This window comes from Pimephales promelas, chromosome 14 (genome assembly GCF_988280905.1).
Source record: "Pimephales promelas chromosome 14, fPimPro1.hap1.1, whole genome shotgun sequence".
Lineage (NCBI taxonomy): Eukaryota > Metazoa > Chordata > Actinopteri > Cypriniformes > Leuciscidae > Pimephales > Pimephales promelas.
Window position 1 is genome coordinate 30,399,241 of NC_142782.1, and position 21,444 is coordinate 30,420,684.

Below are 21,444 nucleotides of genomic sequence, written 5' to 3' on the forward strand. Positions count from 1 at the left end.
ATGGAAACATTGAGCAAAGCATCATATGAGATGACAGCTTGATTACATTTCTGAGCATCACTCACTGATGATTTTACGCATGGAAGCCGTTTATGAGCGTTATTAGGTTTATTATATTATTTATAATCTACTGAATATTGAGAACATTTTAGAATGATCATTTTAAAGAAGGCCTATTAAAAGCGTGACAGGGTTGGTGGTAATGCTTTGCGAGTAACGTGAGATTCGTAATCAGTTTCCTTTTTTCCAAGTATAACAAGTAAAGTAACTTTTGAAATTTACAACAAAATATGCCTTTCTGACTTCAAGTTACTTTGTTTTCATATTTATTGACTGACAGCTCTCCTGTCGCCGCGTTGAGAGAAATCGCCATGTGCGCTCTTAATGTGAGCATTCATCTCACTTGCACAAAAACAGTCAGTTTTTCTCAAAATGAATAAAAACAGAGAAATGCCAACTCAGAATATTACACAAACATGAGATAATTAAATGTTAAATTATACAAATTACTTTATGCATTTCATCTCGCTTTATTTCCCAATGTCTTTGCTCCTGACCTTTGATATCTAATTCAACCATAATAAGCAAATTTAATGAAACACATTTCTTTAGTGAAATCGTATTTGCAATTATTATTATTTTTTTAATTGCTTAAGTAAGAGCATCCGAAATAGCATTTCCTACAATATAGTAGGCTAAAAACAGTATGTGACGTAATAAGAATGTCTTAATTCACAGTACTCATAAAAAGAGTGGAGTATAAATACTGAGTATAAATACTGTTCGTTTCGTGTCTCAGGCCATTAATGTGTACTTCCATTTACAAGTCATTAAATCATGTTTAATTTGGACTTCTCTGTGCATGCTCTTTGAAGTGGTGACCATAGACCTCCATTATATGACTGATAGACACGAACTGTTTGACCTAAGAATATCAAAACTGAAAATACTGTGGAAACAGACACCTGCATCTTGGATGCCCTTGAGGTAAGCTAAACCATATCAAAAATTAATATCTATCCCTTTAAATAAACTTTCCCAAACCCTTTGTTAAAGAATGCAGTGTGAAAATGCGGTTACAAACCAAAAGATTATGTCAAATTGCAATGATCTGCTGCATCATCCACAACCAAACTCTCAGAATCAGCCTGCAAACTCAGGTAGAATTGCAAATTTTGTGGCCGGATTTGTGTAATTACTTCGATAAACAAGCTGCTAAAATGTTTTTAAAAGGTTTGTTTAAAAAAATGATACAAGGACAAAACAACGAGACAAAATGTCCACCCGTTATTTCACACCCATTAGTCCAGCACAAATCGGCACAGGCATGATTCAACTTCTTAAACAGGCTGAGATTTCACGGAACTGTAGAGAATGTTAAACAAATCCCAGATAATCCTCATTTGAATTTCGGAATGTTCTATTCAGAGATTCCGGCCCCTGAAGGCAAACGGTCACTTCTCTTCAAAAGAAACATGTTCTGTTTACACAAAGCACTTCCAAATGAGCCCCTCTGGGTAAAGCAGATGACATGTGAACTTGACCGGCCACAGGAAGACGTCACCAAAATACACTAACACTAGTACTACTAGTTATAGTACAGCAGCTGTTACCGCAGGCATTGGTGAGCACACGTCTAATGTAATCAGACATTTTTACAATTAAATACACAGATCATGTCTATCAGAAGTAGAATTCCTGATGAAACTCAGAGAGCAAACTCTTGTGCTGTGAATCAAACTATAGGTGTTATAGAACGATACAGTTTAACACACAGCACCAGAGCACTGCATCTCCACTGACAGCCTTTCACCCGCTAGCTCTTTTGAGATTCACTGGACATACATACAGTTTAAAGAGAATGCATAAGAATGTGCAAACGAGTCAGAACTATCAATTACTTTAATGTGAAATAAATCTATAAAATGGACAAATCCATCAAAGCAATTTTCAAAGCAAGCAAATAAAAAAGGCAGGTCAAAACGAAAAGACCAAAACAGTGCAATATTTGATAAAAAATAAAAACACAGAACAGAAAACTTGGATCTTATTGCAAAATCGTAAATCATAATTCCTTTCAAAATAAGTAGTATATTTAAAAAAAATTAAATATTAGTCAAAATAATGTCACTTAATTATAATTGTATACATGCTCATAGTTGTCAGCCCAAATGAAATATGCTTTATTTTTCCCCAAAAATGGTAAAGAAGCTTTTTTACATTTTCTTGATTATGTAGCATTACGCTCTAAAAAAATGCTGGGTTGTTTTAACCCAATTTTGGGTCAAATATGGACAAACCCAGCCATATGGTTACATTTTTAGATTACATTTTTAACCCAATGTTTAAGTTTGTCCATATTTGACCCAAATTTGGGTTAAAAACAACCCAGCATTTTTTAGCATGTAAGAAAACAATTGGTTACAGACTTTTCCATAACTAAATTTAGATTGTTACAAGGTACATTTTTCCTTATTAATGATCCAGAAAATGGTGGGAAACTAAATAGTTCATTTGTGTTCAGTCATAAGCTGTGTTACAATTCAGTTCGATCAAATTTGTTAGATATTCAAGTTTAAACCTAATCCTTGCATTTAAAAATGTAATCTGGCAATTTTTTTCTCAAAAAGTCATGTGTGCTCATCTATTTTAATTCTGTCATCATCTGCTCACCCTCAATCCTGTATGTATATATATATATATATATATATATTGAAGTTCTTGAATATATAAATTGTATAACTTGAAGGTGAGCAAGTGATGACCAAATTTTCATTTTTGGGTGAACTATCCGTTTAAGTGAACTTGGCCTATAAAATGGCCTATTTCTTATACAAACATTGTGTTACTGGATCTTGATGATTTTAAAGGGATTGCTCTTGCACAATTTTGTTATAAAAACAAATGAACAGGATAGCCTATATCAAATTTTAATTTTAAGGATTTCTGCAGAAATCTCAAGCTTCAACGCATTCAAAACAAATGAAAAAAAAAAAGATCAAAATAACTACAAAATACATCAAAACCTTTTGTGGTTTTTCACAGCATTCATATTTAAGCCTATATTATCTTCCTATTTCCCAATGTTCCACTGCTATGAAATATACTAAAAACATACAATCTTATCTCTTATTATTATCTTAAAAGTAAAATTTACTTTTTTACTTAAAAGTAAAACACTTTATCACAACCAAAAAAACTCCTTAAATCCTGTCAATGTGTGTGTGTGTGTGTGTGTGTGCTTGTGTTCATTCCAATTTCAAAAATGAAAAGAAAATGAGTTTCTCCACCCAAACTATGGATGTAGTTGCAAACTTACTTCCAGTTAATGGAGTGTCTGAAGTGGACTATAGAAATAAAGTGTGTAACCATGTGTCTGAATCCTTACTCTTGTTCAGCATGAACTTCTACCTCAGTGGTCACCACCAGAGCATCTGCACCTGCTTCTGAATCTGTGCCTGCATCAACGGCTACATCTACTTGTGCTAGTGCGTCTGCCATCCCTGCATTTTCGAAAGCCATGACATCATCATAGTCCTCCTGTTTCTCTGTCTCCACTTCATAGGTGTCCTGATCTGCTGAGAACATGAAGGAAAAATGACACCACTATTACCACAATGGTACTAACGAAACACACACACACACTGCGAGGTGTGCATTTTAGTGCTGTACCTAGAATGTTTTCGGATCGCTTGGGAAGGAGAGGGAGGTCGTCATCAGCGTGGGATTGGTGAGGAGAGATGTCACGGTTTTGTCCCTCAATGTCATCATATTCGGTCCCAGAGGAGCCTGCGCTTTTATCATCTGCATCCTCCTCTCCTGTTGGAGAACCGAATATGATTTACTCTTACACAAACAAAACAAAATGTATATATATTTATTGTGTGAAGATAATTATGATTTTGTAATTCCAAATCAATTTAACCTAAACAGCATCATTAAACAGCATTTGTATATATAGGATACTGTATGAATGCTGAATATGCGAATGCTAAATGTAAATTACGGTATATATAATTATTTATATAAACATATTTAGATACATTTATTCCAACTTTATATATATTTTTTTTTCTTTTTCTCACAAAGTCCAAAAATCTCCTATACATTTCAGTCTAATTTATATTATCAATACTTTTTAATTTATTTAGCCTGATATGGGATGTCATTTCAGCTGACCAAAATTAACATTTTAGTTTATGAAACATTAAAGGGATAGATCACTTTGAAATAAATTTTTGGTATGTTTTAGCTTACCTCAAGGGCATCCAAGATGTAGGTGTCTTTGTTTCCGCAGTAGTTTCAATTTTGATATTTTTAGGTCAAACCGTTCGTGTCTATCAGTCATATAATGGAGGTCTATGGTCACCACCTCAAAGAGCATGCACAGAGAAGTCCAAATTAAACATGATTTAATGACTGATGGCCTAAGACACGAAACGAGCGGTTTGTGTGAGAAAACGAACAGTATTTATATCGTTTTTACCTCTTGTAACCACAGCCATGTCCAGTGATCTGAGGACGCGGGTGCTTTGTGGCTGTGGTAACGAGCTAAAAGCGATATAAAAACTGTTTGTTTTCTCACTCAAACCACTCGTTTCGTGTCTTAGGCCATCAATGTGTACTTACATTTATATGGCATTAAATCATTTTCAATTTGGCCTTCTCTGTGCATGCTCTTTGAGGTGGTGACCATAGACCTCCATTATATGACTGATAGACACGAACGGTTTGACCTAAAAATATCAAAATTGAAACTACTGTGGAAACAAAGACACCTACATCTTGGATGCCCTTGAGGTAAGCTAAAACATACCAAAAATTAATTTCAAAGTGAACTATCCCTTTAAAAAAAAAAGAAAACCAGTGTAAATAAAATCATTTAATTATTATATTTTCAATCTTGTCTTGATTATTCATTGACATAATGAAAAATGTCATCAGTTATTTTACAGTTACAGAACACTTGGATGGAAAAATGGACGTGTAGGCAGACAGACACAACTATTTGAATATCTTACCTGTCTTGCTGACGGGATCTGCATCCTCATATTCATCATATTCTAAAGATGACGACTTTCCTTGAGGCAAATCTGAAACAGGTTTGGCTAGCAGTAATATATTTTCTTTAAACACACACACACGGCTAAGTTTCCATTAGATATCATTTCCAAATGTTTTGTATTAGCTCATGCTTTTTTTTACATAATGCATTATCCTATGTCTTTACCTCTGTTCTCTTTCTCCATGTTATTCATTTCATTCCTGTCAATGTTGATGTCTTTTTCATTTTTATTTCTGCAATTTCTTACTGCAAAAAGAGAAACAGGTAGACAATTGTGATTTAGTAGGGCAGGGATAATAAATGGATTAATGTTTTGTTATGTAAATGTTATGATTTTATGTTTATGCGAGTCTGGAGTGAGACAAAGACTGGGAAACACCGCCATCAACAGGTCAACAAGATGAAGGCACTTCGAATATCACTGGAACTTCAGCGTGTTACTTCAGTAATGTTTGTCAGCAGATCAAGATGATGTCTTTCAGCAAGGTGCAAGCGATACTCACAGACTAAAAGTAGGCGTTTCCTATTCATCCACATAAAAAGCATCATCAGCAACCCCAGCATGGTCAGCGCTAGACCCACTATCAGACCAGAATTCCCCGTAGATATAACTTTCTCTCCATAACCTGCAGTTTTAATGACAGTTTCACAGGTATTAACCTTTACTCAAGCTACTTAACAAGAAAGAAAGCAATGGTAAAACAAATACTAAAAAGATAGTCTTTTTTTATTTACCTTCACATTTGATTTCAACAGGGCCTTGTTTGCATTTATCATTGAAACGCTGCACACACTGATGAATGTACTGGTAATTCTCTGGACATTTAATGGTCACCTTTATTTCTTTGGCAATGTCCCTTTCATCCACAGGTTGTCCATTCATGCAGTCAAGCACTTTACAAACTTCTGTAGTATTAGCTGCAAATTTGTCTTTACAAACATATTCCCATTGATCTCCATAATTGACCACAAGCTTCCCGCCACACTTCTCAGTGGAGCCGAACTCAATACCCTCTGCAATAAAAACGTCAATTCTGTCAGTGCAAGTAAGTATATTCCATACATTTGACTAATCTTTTTAATGTTTTAAAACGTGTGTATATCTGTAAAAATTGAATTAGGAATACAGTACATTAGCATATAGATGACCAAACAGCTACAAAACTCCAATTTTGATTTCATGGGATGTTGAAAAGGAACACTATGTAACGTGTGGCCCACCAGCAGTTAAAAAAAAATAAAAAAAAATGCATGCATTTTGTGGAAGAACATTGTTTTGGTTGTGCTTCTACTCTAACGGATGAATATGGTTATATTGCTGCTCAAAAAAAAAAAATTCACAAAAAAAATAAATTCCAGCTCAGCGCTACGACAACCATAATGAAATGATCCTATACATACTACTTTACAATGACCTCTGTTAGAGTGCTATGGCATTTCACTTTTACAACATTTCAAATCCCTCAGTTGTCACCATCTCTGAAAATCCAATGTTGATTCTGGTTTTATTACGAGCTCTGGCGCATTCTAGCATTCAAGTTCGAGATTGAGAAGTTCTAGATTTAGTGCCTTCATGTTATCCTTTTTTACTCGTTGTGGCAACTAACATATGCCACTCCCAGCAACTTGTCTCTATTTACAGATACACCAGGTGAGTGAAGTGTGTATGCAATGAAATAAAATATAAAAACGTATAACAAGCTTACCATAGTGAATCAGGGTAAGACAATACACGTTTTGGAAAAAAAAGATTAATGACGGATTGACTCGTTTAAATGTTGCACATTTTGAACAAAAAAAAAGTTACATAGTGCACCTTAAAAAGAGGAACTATACTGTACATTTCAGCATCCATTCATTATTTACAGTATTTATAGCCCACTTTAATGTGTATGACTTACTTTGACAGGCCAAAGAAAGGACTTTGTCACATCTGACCATCTTATAGCCACACTGCCACAGCACCGTCTCCTTGCCAGTGCAGCTGAAATCCCAGCATTTTGATTCCTCAAAATCTGTACTCCAGTGGTGGAAGGCCGTACCACAGCCGAGGTCGGAGCATAACTCACTGTACATCTGATTGTTCAGAGACGCACTAACACTCTCGTTCTTTATTCTCACCTCGCCTGTGCAGTTTTTGGAGAGGACAATGGCTGAATGGTTACCTGGAGAGAAATGAAACCAGACAATCAGATAGTCCTGGATGGTAGGTTTATAGAATAGTTTAGAATTGATGCCCTTTCAAATCATGAGTTTGGCATGGCCACAGTATCTTGAGTTGATACTAAATTGCAAACCAAAACAAAATGGAACTAAACAGGAAAAATATTAAAGACTGACATGTTGTTTATGTTCGTTTTGAACACTTTTAAGGTAAATTAGAGCATTCTGGGAAATGAAGTCTTCTATAATGGTAAAAAATAAATAAATAAATAGTTAAAAGTGCAACTAAACCCCTGGTCAGAGCCTGACTCCACCCACTGGCATTCTATCCTGAACGTTTTCAACACTCGCAATTCCAACTCCTGACTCGCTACAGTGGTTTTGACGAAACAAGCTCGTTTTTATACTGCCAACAGGGCGTAGCTCGTAAGTCACGAAGAACTGCTAACGTCCAATAGGAAAAATCAACTGCAGTAGCCACCGTTCAACCTGAAGAGGGCAGCACTAAGACGTTTTTACACCATATATTGTAGAAATAAAACACTTTATACACAAATGTCAAAAAAGTTACTCGAATCATTTACTAGAAAAAGTTTATTTATATATATATATATATATATATATATATATATATATATATATACAGTATATATATATATATATATATATATATATATATATACATAGCATAATTTATATACTATTAAAGTTTTTATTAATATTTTAAATGAGTTTTTATGTGTATATATATATATATATATATATATATATATATATATATTAGCAATTTTGTTGTGTTTAGTCATTTTCAATAGTTTTGGTATTTTTTAAAATACCTTTATATAGGTGTTATACATTTTAATTTCAGTTGTAGTTAACTAAACAAAATTACAATGAGAAATGTTGCTTTGGCAACTAGTTTTAGTTAACTATAATAAACCTAATATACTGTACATTATATATATATATATATATATATACGTATGCACAAATATATTCATTAATTTGTAACTGAACTGGAATTAGAAGGGGATTGAAAATTTAATTATGAATGGTGCACAACCCTGGTTTACTCAAATGTCAATAAAAACAATAGTTGGCAGTGCTGCTAAAAAAACTTCTCAAAAAGTAAGAGTTTAAAACTGAGGTGATACCTTTGTCACATGTGATATTTAATTGCTCATGAAGCTGGGGGGCCTGAACATGTCTCTCGCATTCCCAAATATCCGTCTTCCCAGAGCAATTATAGCTCCTACTCCACCACTCTTGCGTGTCTTTGGTTGTAGTGGAGTGTGATATGTAATCTCCACACTGTAGATACTGGCACATCTTCTGCCCTTCCTCTTTGCCCCATCCCTGTCCGCTTACTAACAGTGTTTTCTCTCCGCTATGAGCATATACAGGACCACTGCAGGCGCGTCTCTTTTCATACAGGAGCAATCGTTTCTTTTCTGTTATGGCAGAAATATCAAAGGTTTCTGTTAGCATGTTTAAGATGGAGAAGTCAAAAGTCAGAGTATGTGCAGAAACTACACCCTTCACCTAAAAAGTAATCTTTGCACATTTCAAGAGTTATTATCAAACAAATGTGAAATACCTGTGCATTGTAGATAGCCGACAGAGCATGTTTTGCCTGAAATGTCTCTGAAGTTACATTTGGAAACAGAGCTGGCATCACTCTTACATTCAATACTCGGTAGTTCATTTTGAAACTTTTCTTTGAAAGTCAAAGTAGTAGAATTATACTGCCCACAATTCAATTCCCTGCAGATTGTATTACCAAGATTTGCATCAAGACTGTCTTGGCAGACGGGTGTCCATTTCCCATTGTAATACAGTGACACAGTTCCAGCACATTTGTCTCTTGGATCCTCCAGTTTAGCTTTGACGCTGTCTGCAGAGAGTATCAAATAAATCTTTATTAAATGGCTTTTCACATTGTGCTTAACATCTTATTTAACCCGAGATTAAGGCCCATTTTAATTCAGTGTTAGCCAACATTTCACACATGTAACTCTGTAATGCTTGCCTAACAAAATATTCAAGCACTTCACAAAAACTATTAAAGGGTTAGTTCACCCAAAAATGAAAATTAAGTCATTAATTACTCACCCCCATGCTGTTCCAACACCGTAAGACCTTCGTTCATCTTCGGAACACAAATTAAGATATTTTTGATTGAATCTGAGAGCTGGATCACTCTTCCATAGACTGCCTAAGGGACTGCCTCTTGACGGCCCATAAAGTCATTAAAGAAAATGTTTCAATATCCCATGTGCCTACAGCGGCTCAATTATAAGTTTATCAAGCGACGAGACTACTTTTTGTGCGAAAAAAAAACATAAATAACGACTTTATTCGACTATTCCATTACTTCCTTATGGGCGCATGCGCGAGAACTGAGACGAGGACGTTCTCATTCGTCTACTTCTTGTTACCGGCTGCTCACCGCTTAGGAGTTTTACCGCCACCTACCGTATAAAATGATGTGCTGATATAGCTGGAAGCGCAAAACTTTCTGTTTACAAGCAGAGGAAGATGCGCGCTGTACATACGCTTTTCAATTAGCGTATTTTCCGCACTATAAGGTGCACTTAAAAGCCTTTAATCTTCTCAAAAAATAATCCGGAGCGCCTTATATATGGATCATCATTTTATACGGTAGGTGGCGGTAATACTCCTAAGCGGTGATCAGCCGGTAACAAGAAGTAGACGAATGAGAACGTCCTCGTCTCAGTTCTCGCGCATGCGCCCATAAGGAAGTAATGGAATAGTCGAATAAAGTCGTTATTTATGTTTTTTTTTCGCACAAAAAGTAGTCTCGTCGCTTGATAAACTTATAATTGAGCCGCTGTAGGCACATGGAATATTTAAACCTTTTCTTTAATGACTTTATGGGCCGTCAAGAGCCAGTCCCTTAGGCAGTCTATGTAGGACTGATCCAGCTCTCAGATTCAATCAAAAATATCTTTATTTGTGTTCCGAAGATGAACGAAGGTCTTACGGTGTTGGAACAGCATGGGGGTGAGTAATTAATGACTTAATTTTCATTTTTGGGTGAACTAACACTTTAAACCCTGTTTATTTCTGGCATCAAAGGAAAAAATGTTGATTGTCAATTGCACAATTTTGGTTCAAAATGTCAAATGTACAAAACTGGAAGAATTCTCACTGTTTTTGTGATACATTTAAGGAGATGGTGGAGATTTATTTAGCAACATTTCAAGCACACGTTGCATGCTCATACTGTGCTCGATTTTTCTTAACTACATTTCACTTATAAAAATAAGAACGCTATCCCAGGGTTCACAAGTGTATGAAAGGGTACCCATGTAGGTACCCAAAGGTATGTGTAAAACATGAGAGATGCACCAATCCTAAATTTCTCCATCAAAAAAGCAGATTATTCAGAATAATATCTGCCGATACTGTTACCGAGTTTGATTTTCCTTAGGGAAAAAAATATCTTCCAGCTAATGCTGGGAAACTATAAAGGGGATTGCTCTAATTTTGTATTTGTGTAATATTGGAGATTAAAATTAACAACAGAGATAAAACTATTCAACTATTTATTTTGAGATGTAATAATTACACTCAAATGTTTGTCATAAACGCTTATTTTAATACAAATTTTTCACACATAAATATAAGACTAAATAAGGTCCCTTCTAGTTTATTGATTTATTTTATAGCTAATTAATGAACTGTGCACATTGGATAACTTTTCAAAGGTAAATGCAAAGTTAGGCGAAAATGTACTTAAGCTGTTTTAAATAAATATATGTCTTTCCACGGTTGAAACACAGATTAAGCGATTACATGAGACATTATTTCGGTGAGTTGTAGTCTACTGTATTTCCCAACATACTTTTTGACATTCATACATGTTTTTTATTTGTATTAAAGTAAATATGACCGAAAACTCGTGATAAAATGGACAGAATCTGGAATCTGACACATTTTCCCACCGACTTTTGTTTGGCAGGATATATAATCAGCCCTTATCATCAGCTGTTATATATTTATCGTCAGCCAATGGCCGATGGTGAAAATATTCCTTTCCGTCGATATCGATTATTAGCCTATACATTGGTGCATCCCTAATTTTTTTTAAGCATGAAAAAAACAAAAAATACATTGCCACAATTCTAATGACTAAAAAAACAAACAGTTGGTGTTGAACAAAGCAACTGTACACATTACCTGTGCATATCACTTGGGCTGGATTACTGCAGATGGAGTTGCTAATGGGAATAAACCTGCACATGCTAAGATTTTTCCCCTCATTTAAGCAGTATACACTATAGTAGTTTCCGGATCCACTGTATTGTGTCGGAATCGTGATCTGAATTGGTTTACCACAGCCCAAGCCATCACAGATCTTTGTGGACTCATTTGTCCAGGTGTCCATGCAAACTCCTCCACATCCGTCATTTGTGCAGACCTCTACCGTTCCCCAGCATCTTTCATCCTTTTCAAGCTTGTTTCGAAGTGTCACGTTCACCGAGCCTACAAGTGGCATCATTGAGAATATAAGCATTTTACACACAGCAATGTTAACCCTACTGTCCAGTGTCCACTATGTAGCTCTATGTAGGCCCTCTAGTGCTTAAAAATAAAACTGCATACATCTTGAAAATGCTTTGCTCCTCTGCAGATGAATGTGGTTTGTACAGAGAAAATAAATAGCAGTTTCTATAACTATAGTGGCATTCAAATAGAAAACAGTTTTAATTTGTAATACGATTTCACAATATTAGTTTTACTGTAATTTGGATCATATAAATGTAGCCTTGGTGAGCATAAGAAACTTGTTTCAAAAACTAAGAAATTGTAATGTATTTTTTTATAGATATTAAAAAAAAATGGTCAAAATCTCAAAATTATTTGTGCTTAAATATGCAATGGATGAAATTAGAATAAAATGACAGTCAAGAGCCAATCAATACAGAGTCAGTTAAGTGAGTGGTATAAGACCCTTTGACTAACCTCAGGGGGGAAAACAAACAAAAATGTTCTAAAAAAAAGTGTATGATATGATCTCTATAATGCTAAAATAAATTACAATTCACAAGATCAGTTATTCAGGTCACATTTTGATAAATAACAAGTTTGCAGAAAATTGCAGTCATATGCACACATACCTGAACATGTGATATTGTCATAAGTGCCATAAGTGCCGTTTTGCTCTATAGAGGGGACTACGTCACCACACTGCATTGCACGGCATATGTTGTTGGCTTCTGTCTTGTTGTCTTCCAGCGGACGGGCCTCGGTCTCACCAAATGACTTGACGAGTACTCTTCCCCTGCAGGGTGAATCACCTTCAAAGAACATCAGTTCTTCCTCTGCGAATGAAGATAAAAGATTTGTGGTTACTTATAGTGCATGCTCTACACGAAGAGTAATACCTTAGCTTTAATTACTTAATAAACAGGTGTAAAAACTACTGGGATTCAGTATGCTGAAAATGATGTAAATATTGTGAAAATATGTCAAAAACACAAAATTGTCATCAAATCATATTTTTACTTACTTTGGCATATGACTTTTACATTTAGTGCTCTTTGACTCTTGGAAGTTCTCGCTTCTTTTAAGCACTCATAGATTTTTGCTTTAGAGTTTACACACTTGAAATGCCATGATTCCAGTTGATTCTGTTTCTCTTCAATGAGGAGTTTATTTATTGAAGTTGATTGACCACATTTGAGATGTTCACACACAATGTTTGATTCCTCATTGGTCCACCCGTAGGAGTTTATGGACTTCCATTTGCCCTCCCATTGCAGCTCTACACGTCCAGAACAACGACCCAGACCATCACTCAAACGCATATCCACGCTGCCTGCCATTTAAAACCATCACATTTTATTACTGCCTCAGTTGCATGTGATTTAAGTAACTTTCCTGTATATTCTGAAAAGATCATAATTAAAGGGATAGTTCACTTTGAAATAATTTCTTGGCATGTTTTATCTTACCTCAAGGGCATCCAAGATGTAGGTGTCTTTGTTTCCACAGTAGTTTCAATTTTGATATTTTTAGGTCAAAACGTTCGTGTCTATCAGTCATATAATGGAGGTCTATGGTCACCACCTCAAAGAGCATGCACAGAGAAGACCAAATTAAACATGATTTAATGACTCGTGTGAGAAAACAAACAGTATTTATATCGTTTTAACCTCTTGTAACCACAGGTAAAAACGATATAAATACTGTTCGTTTTCTCACACAAACCGCTCGTTTCGTGTCTTAGGCCATCGATGTGTCCTTACATTTAAGAGTCATTAAATCATGTTTAATTTGGACTTCTCTGTGCATGCTCTTTGAGGTGGTGACCATAGACCTCCATTATATGACTGACAGACACGAACGGTTTGACTTAAAATAATCAAAATTGAAACTACTGTGGAAACAAAGACACCTGCATCTTGGATGCCCTTGAGGTAAGCTAAAACATACCAAAAATTAATTGTGAGTAAAAGTGATCAATCTCTTTAACTGCAAGGCTGTCTCAGTTACCTTCACATATAACAGTGGTTGACTTGCATTGTTTTATCTCATGTTTGGCCAGGCAATGCCACAGTGAAGCCTCGTCGCCCAGGCACTCAACGTTACTCAGCAAACCGTTAGAAATGCCGCGGCCCTCTTTCTCATCCAGCAACTCTCCACAGCCAAGCTCTTTACACACTTGCTCCCCCAGTCTTTTATTCGATTTACTGTAGCACACTCCATAGTCAGAGCCGTTCACACTAACCATAACATCTCCAAAACACTTTGATGTGAAGTTGCGAAGCTTGACCTTGCCTGTGAACACAGAAAATGTCATTAAAAAAAACAAATAAAATAAAGGATTCAAATGAAAACAGTAAATTGAAATAAAACATTTGCAGTGTAGGATTCAATAAAACTTGTATGCATTATTAACACAAACTACTAATGTACATCAAACAAAAAAATAAGAACGAGAATGTGATGCTGACTTTTCAAATATACTTTTTTTTTTTTAATTAAATATTTTTCTTATCACATTCGTCCTTTCCTTCATTAGAAGGATGGCTGTTTTGGCTTGGAACTACCCCACTGTTTAATAATATATATATATATATATATATATATATATATATATATATAGAAGCAACGAGGAGCAACATGCTTTGTGCAAGATTTGCAATGGTAGTGGCTACAACGCAGGGGAACACTGCAAATTTGTTTAACCACAGAGTTAATTAAAAATTAAACACAGAGTGACCTATGACTAATAATAAAGAAACTAGTTTTCAGGAGATTGTGGAAGTGCACTTTATTGTTGATCTTATTTATTTGTGGTAATAATTTCTACTTGAATACTCTTATACTTTGCTTAAGTGCATTAGAAAAGAACTACTTATTTTAATAGTTCAAAAAGTACAATAAATGTTCAAATTTCAATTTTTTAATAATTGTTGAAATGCGTCTTTCTACCAAATTCAACAAGTTCCCAAAGTCATGTGAAATAATCATGTTACATAAGTATGATTTCAATACGGACCAAAATAATAATAAATCCAAAATAATAAAAAATTATTTTGATCTATCTATATCTATATCTATATCTATATCTATATATATATATATAGAGCGAGAGAGAGAGAGAGAGAGAGAGAGATTTTAAGTTGATGTGATGTATCATTAAAAGCTTTTTTATTTTATTTAATAAGATATATTGGTTAAGTAGCATATTTATTATCTATATGACTATACACATAAAAATAAATACAAATAAATATGTATTTTTATTGTTATTAATGTCAGTACGACGTTGAGCGTGTAATGTCAACTCTGTCTGCCCTATTACCATAATAATAATAAAAACCCATTTATTAAATTGCAACACATTTTCATGTATTAATTTACCTTGAGATGAAACAATACAATGTTAAATTTGTAAATTTGTTTTATATTGTACAAAAAACATAATAAATAGGCTATAATAAATACACTGTAAAAAATATTTTCATGATTTGTAATCACAACATTTTTTCTTTTGTCAAATAAACTTAGATAATTTATGTAGTTCAGATAACAAAATATTTTGAGTTTCTGGTGATTACATTAATCTCCTTCATTGTATTAACTCAACTTTTTACAATTTTTACAGTGTAGTAATAATGTTTACATCATATTCACATTTTACAAGGTTCTACAACCTTGAGCACAATAATAGCTAACAACCCTATTATTAAATTGCAACTCATATTAATTTAACTTGAGAAGAAATAACATTTTCAATTTGTAATGATAACATTGTACAAAAAAAATCATCTTTTTCAAACTGTGTTTCTCTCTTTGTATTAATGTAGCATTTGTTATTAATAATTACATTAATAACTTATCAAACATTTAAATATGTATTAACATTTATATATTTATTTATGTAATATTATTCACACACAAAAAAAAAAAAAAACCCTGTGCATTACCTGAGCATGTCAGTCGGAGACCGTTATTTCCATTATCGTTAGTGAAATTTACAGAGGTTCCACAATTTAATTGCGTACAGATGTCTTCAGGGTTGACATCTTTATCCTTAGCAGGAACCCACGATTGATCTGAGACATAGCGCTCTTCCACAAGCCCAGAGCAAAGATCGTCGCCATCTCGCAGACGGAACCTCTTGTGTTCTGTACAATACAAGTGTCCCAGTGTAAATATGAGTGTGAATGTTACCACTCACCTGATACAAACCATGAAAATACTATCTGGGACAATTACTGAAAATACAGTATATTAAGGAATTTCAGTGAAAATGTTCAGATTCCCAGATGAACAGACTGATTGAATATTAGAATATCAGAACAATGAATGCCATCAATCAGAGCGACATACCCCAGAAAGCTGTTTAACAATAGTAGCTTTACACTTACTTTTGCAGATCACACCGACTTGTTCCATGCAGTTTGACAACTCATACATACATTGCCAAGAGAACTGTTCTTTGCCATCACATTTAAGCGATACACTTTCTTCGCTCGTTTGTCCTTTAAACAGTCCATCCTTTTCATCACATCCCCGATAACAATCTCCACATTTAAGCTCCTGGCATATCTTGTCTGCTTGTGTTTTACCTTGGCCAGATGCAATTAAATACATAAAAGATAATCCTTGCATAAAGTGTCAGCTATCATATATAACATTACACGCAAATATTCATTAATAATTACATATTTACAAATACCAAAGTTAACAGACTACAGTATAATTCACAAAACATACATTAAGCTAAACATTTATGCTTAGCATAAGTGAACACACCCATGCTAAAGTTTTTAATTAAGGCATTTAGATCAATTTCCAAAAGATGATTTTTTTTATTCCTCTTTTTAGTCAACATTTAGTGGCTAAGAACTAGAAATTAAAAATAAATTCTTTTTTTTAGTCCACTTACCCCAGGCAGAATCTTTACAGACACCAAAGTTGCCGTTCTGCGTTGTGTACTCCACCGTTCCTGCACATTTATCCCTCTGCCCATTCAAACTCAGTTTAACATTTCCTATGGTGAAAAGCTTGGCATCAACACTGTGTATTGATTCACCTCTGGATACTAACCAAGATGACCTCAAAAAATAAATATAAAATGCAATAATTTCAGTTAAACATGTGAAACTAGAAACACTACCTACCAGTGCATTCAACAGCAACGAAAGAAGGAAAATCGTTTTTGCACTGAAGGTTATCTCCACCATAAAATGGACATTCCCAAAGGCTCGTTTCATTCGATATGCAGGTCACTTGATCCATCAAAAATAGTTTGGGTGGAGGTGGATCTTTGTACATGGTAATTTGATAACCGGAATCCTTCACGTCCCCACACTTTAATGATTTACACACAACCTGTCCATTTTCTTCCTTCCAGCCGTGATGACACACCAAGCCCCACCGGCCGTCACCGGCACGCACCTCCAGCCGGCCTTTACACGGGCTGGTCGATCCACGTAAAGCCACATTGAGCCCTGCAAAACAAAAACTTTTTTTGCTTAAAAAAAAACTCGTAAAACAATTATCAAAAAAAAAATGTTTTTTATGAAAATGTGTTTTTATTTTGAAATAACAGTACTTATTTTAAATGCAATAAAATATTGTATAGTAAAATTTCAAGTGCTAAACATCATAACTTTCATAATCAGATTGGATAGATATATTTTATATCTTGAATTTATGTTGTCAAAAAAAAAAGTGGTGGACAGCAACAATTTTTTTTTACATTGTTTTTATTCCTTTTTCCTTTTATATATATATATGTTTGTATGTGTGTGTGTGTATATATATATATATGTGTATGGAACTGCTGTAATTCTTAGTTCATGTTAACTAAAGTCGTTAACTAATGAGCCATATTGTAAAATGTTAAATGATAGAATATCATCAGGGTCAAGGTGTCTTTTTTAACCTTATATGGTCGCTGGAAAATGTGGTTGTGAATTCTGAGAGCAGAAGAACCACACGCTCTGCAGAAACTGCAGCGGTCTCTTATCTGCCTGTGGCTTTCAGCTCTGAAATTCTGGCAAATTGCATGTTTTTGCAGATTCTGAGATAAACCCGCTGCACATAAGCATCAGTGAGTTAACCACAGGCATAACCGTGTCTTTCCACAGGGTTATGAAGAACATACAAACCACTGAATGATCATGGTTTCAGAAACTTCAGGTCCATTGCTTTGAAATTTATTGCAACCATCATGAACATTATAGGGAAACTCTCATGCAACATGTTTTAATGTGCATAAATATTGTATTCCTACCATTTTTCCATAAAGTACGAAGTTTCAAGAGTTCATGTATTTGTTACAGTATTTAGTCATCTTAGTTAGTTAATAAAAAATAGTCATTAATTGATTGTTCGTAATAGTTCGCAATGCATTAACTAATGTAACAAACATATCAACTGATTTTAATAATGTATTAGTAAACATTGAAATTAACATTAACTATGATTATTAAATGTTGTCCAAGTATTGTTCATTCTTAGATCGAATTAACTAAAGTAGTTACCTATGCTAACTGATGAACCTTATTGTAAAGTGTTAGCAAATAATAATACATTTTATATCACAAAGATGCATTATCATATTCTTCTATATATTAATCATTGTAGCTGTTTTAATTTAGAATGAATGATTTTGATCATTAAATTGATTTGTTAATGTACACTGAGAGGAGATAGCCTAAAAGAGCGTAACAAAACTACAATTTTATGCTATATGTGAATGCATAACCATTTTTTCCTCCATTTTTATTTGTTAATTTATTTATCCACTAATTAATTATTTTCAAATTTAACTAATTAAAAATTTTCTCAGGAACTTGATATAAAAAACAACAACTATATGTATGTTCAGTGCTCTAGTTAGATAATCAAATAGCTAAATAAAAAGCTTATATATATATATATATATATATATATATATATATATATATATATATATATAAACAATAATAAATATTTTAATGCATTTAATTATAATTACATTTAACATAGAAATTAAACAAATTAGCCATAAGTTTTGAAACTGCAATTGCATTTATATATACTTTATACATTATTTACATTATTTACATTAAGAGCTTGTTAATGCATGCATATATACAGGCCTATCACATATTTTATTTTATTATATTATAAAGATGAAGCTACGGAAATGTTGTTGAAATTAATAACAAACAAATGAACAAACAAACATATACATAATTAAATTAGCAGACTGCAGATTGCAAAAATGATGGCTATTTTTTTGTTCATTTCCCTGTCTGCATTATGCCGCATCATATCCAAATCTCATATCCAAAAATCAAAATAGAATCAGAATTTCCAGTAAAATATTGATTATTATAGCTTCATTTTCATGTTTTTTATTTTGAAAATGTTAAAAACAAACAAAAAAGTTATACTGTCACTCATTAGCCATTTTATCAGATTTATCAGTCAGATAATCTTGTTTCCACTGAAGCACCAAATGCTAGGAGCTGGAGAATTGGAGTTGGAGTGTTTGAGAATTTTAATTGGAGAATTTTAATTTTCATTAAAGCAAAATTATTATTATTATTTTTTAATTGTTATCTTGATACTATAAATTGATGAATGATACGTAACCTAATGAAAAATGTTGCAATGAATTACAAAAGAATGCTATTGGACCCAGATTAAACAAACATAGGTTATGCAAAATAAATAAATGTGCATGTTATTTCAATAGCCTGTTTGTTTAGCCTGCATGCTTCATCCATTAAGTGACTCATTAACAGCAGCATAGAACACAATGGATGTAAACACTGCAAAAATATGGAATTTATTTTAATTAGGAAATACAGTTTCACTTGCCTTGAATAGCTGATATTTGCAAATACAGGAGCATGAACCACATGATTTCAGAACGGAGGACGGAGGAGAGGGACAGGCCAAGTGCTGGATCTGCTTTTAAAGGTTCTGTGATGTCACTTCATTTTTTTATTAGCATCCTGTTCATTTCCTTCATCTGAGACCATTCAACTGCATTTCAATTGATAGAATAAGCCTTATTTTTCTTTTAAGCAGTTACTCGCTGATAATACTCATGATAATACTCTCAAACAAACTTTGTAAATCCATGGAAACTCGTTTCAATTCGAAATTCTTTTTCACAGAATTCCAAATGTGATATTACTCCACAGAAGTTTTAGATATAAACTAGTAGCAATTAAAATATATAACGATAAAAATCGCAATTGCGATTTTATAAAAGTCAAAATTGTGAGTTAAAAAATACCCTTTTAATTCTGTGTCGAGACTGAAACTGTCTATCGCATAATCAAGCCTCTTGAGCTCGCGCTGCTGTTGTTACTCTACCGCTAGAGGTCAGTGTTGCGTAACCATTTTTCCGCCTTCATTATATCATGGGTCATGGTCCTATGGTTCAGAGCCATATTGATCTATGATATTGATATGGCAATTATGGACATATCACATATATGTTAGTAAACCGGATGAGGAATTAATAAACCGGATGAGGCACTCGGATGTAAACAACAGCATGGGTTGCACTGTTTATGTACTACTGAACACATTGTTAAACTAAACAAAAAACACAGAAAAAACCCGTGGTAGTTGCGAAATCATATAGAGAAGGACTTACCAAGCAGGAGAGAGCGCAATATTTTGACAAACTAAAGCTAATAAGTGGTAAAGGTCCAAACGAGCTAGCTTCTCTAGCCCGTACTGCAATTCTTCCTTGAGTGTGCACATCATTTTGGATCAAATTCCAATCGGATTTTGAGAGACAGTGTGAATGTAGCCATAGTTAATACGTTAACATTTTACGCCATAGTCAAAGCTTCATTTACACATGTGACTCATGAGCTGATGCTGTGCCTCTCTCAACCACAAACGCCTTCTTTCATAATTTTTTTGCACTCTTCTCTTTAACTTTTGGCAGTCTATAGAGCTCAAAAGGTATTTTCCCGATGCGACAGATTAGTACAGACCAAAACTCGATCATTTTCAGCAGAAATAATCAGCCAAATTTGCGAGTCCGTTCAGTTCAATGGCATTGTTTATGTTCTGTGCCTCCAAAATGGCCGACTTCCGGATTGATGACGCGTCGTGCAGGGAAACTCCCATAGACAGTAAAAGAAAACTCCTTTTCCTCGATTTACTGAAGCTTATATGACTAAGTAAAACGCATTTGCAGCTCCACATGCTAAACAACTGAGCATCTGGCTCGCTCATAGGCTGTGGTGGTTTAGGCTGGTTTTAAGTCTACCACCTATGTTTTTTATGGCGTAGGCTACACATCCCAACTGTCAATGGAGAAATTGTATTGAATTTTTACTTCCGGCACCGGCTGTGGGCGCGACTGGTGACCTCTGAGGCAGACTAGCCTAGAAATGTAACTCGTCATCCTAACAAACAGAGAGTTATGATGGTGGAGTGTAGCTTGATACTAATCACAATTATGGATTGGATGTAACAGCTTTGATTACATAAAACAGGCCTATATAATAAAATAAAATATACGGAAAAAAATTATCATCATATCAAAGTTATACAATAGGCCCATGGGATTCAGTTTCAGTTCAATGAATTGAAAATTCACCCGATATATTTTCTAAATGCATTTAGAATTTGTTGCAAACAATTGTTCCCTAATGCGTCAACTGTCAGCACTTTGTTTTCTCTACTAGTCCATACCCACATACTGTATT

At 34.1% G+C, this 21,444-nt stretch overlaps 1 protein-coding gene across 4 annotated transcripts; it reads right to left on the reverse strand.

The window, feature by feature from the left end:
* Window positions 1–1,884: 1,884 nt before the first annotated feature.
* On the reverse strand, window positions 1,885–21,031 carry LOC120474835 (scavenger receptor cysteine-rich type 1 protein M130). Of its 4 annotated transcripts, none has more exons than XM_089119822.1 (19): window positions 20,376–21,031; window positions 19,586–19,753; window positions 16,891–17,220; window positions 16,656–16,760; window positions 16,135–16,335; window positions 15,691–15,891; window positions 13,751–14,035; window positions 12,765–13,073; window positions 12,373–12,576; window positions 11,432–11,737; window positions 8,826–9,122; window positions 8,383–8,679; window positions 6,967–7,230; window positions 5,801–6,079; window positions 5,569–5,691; window positions 5,231–5,311; window positions 5,022–5,108; window positions 3,673–3,819; window positions 1,885–3,578 (listed from the first exon to the last, which is right to left on the reverse strand). In XM_089119822.1, exons 2-19 carry the CDS (start codon window positions 19,626–19,628, stop codon window positions 3,385–3,387), a joined length of 3,753 nt encoding a protein of 1,250 aa, XP_088975948.1. In that variant the 5' UTR covers window positions 19,629–19,753; window positions 20,376–21,031; the 3' UTR covers window positions 1,885–3,384. The 4 variants fall into 4 exon arrangements, with proteins under 4 accessions (XP_088975948.1, XP_088975950.1, XP_088975949.1 ...); XM_089119824.1 differs by having other exon boundaries at window positions 5,022–5,093; window positions 20,376–21,029; XM_089119823.1 differs by having other exon boundaries at window positions 1,885–3,575; window positions 20,376–21,029.
* Window positions 21,032–21,444: the final 413 nt, after the last annotated feature.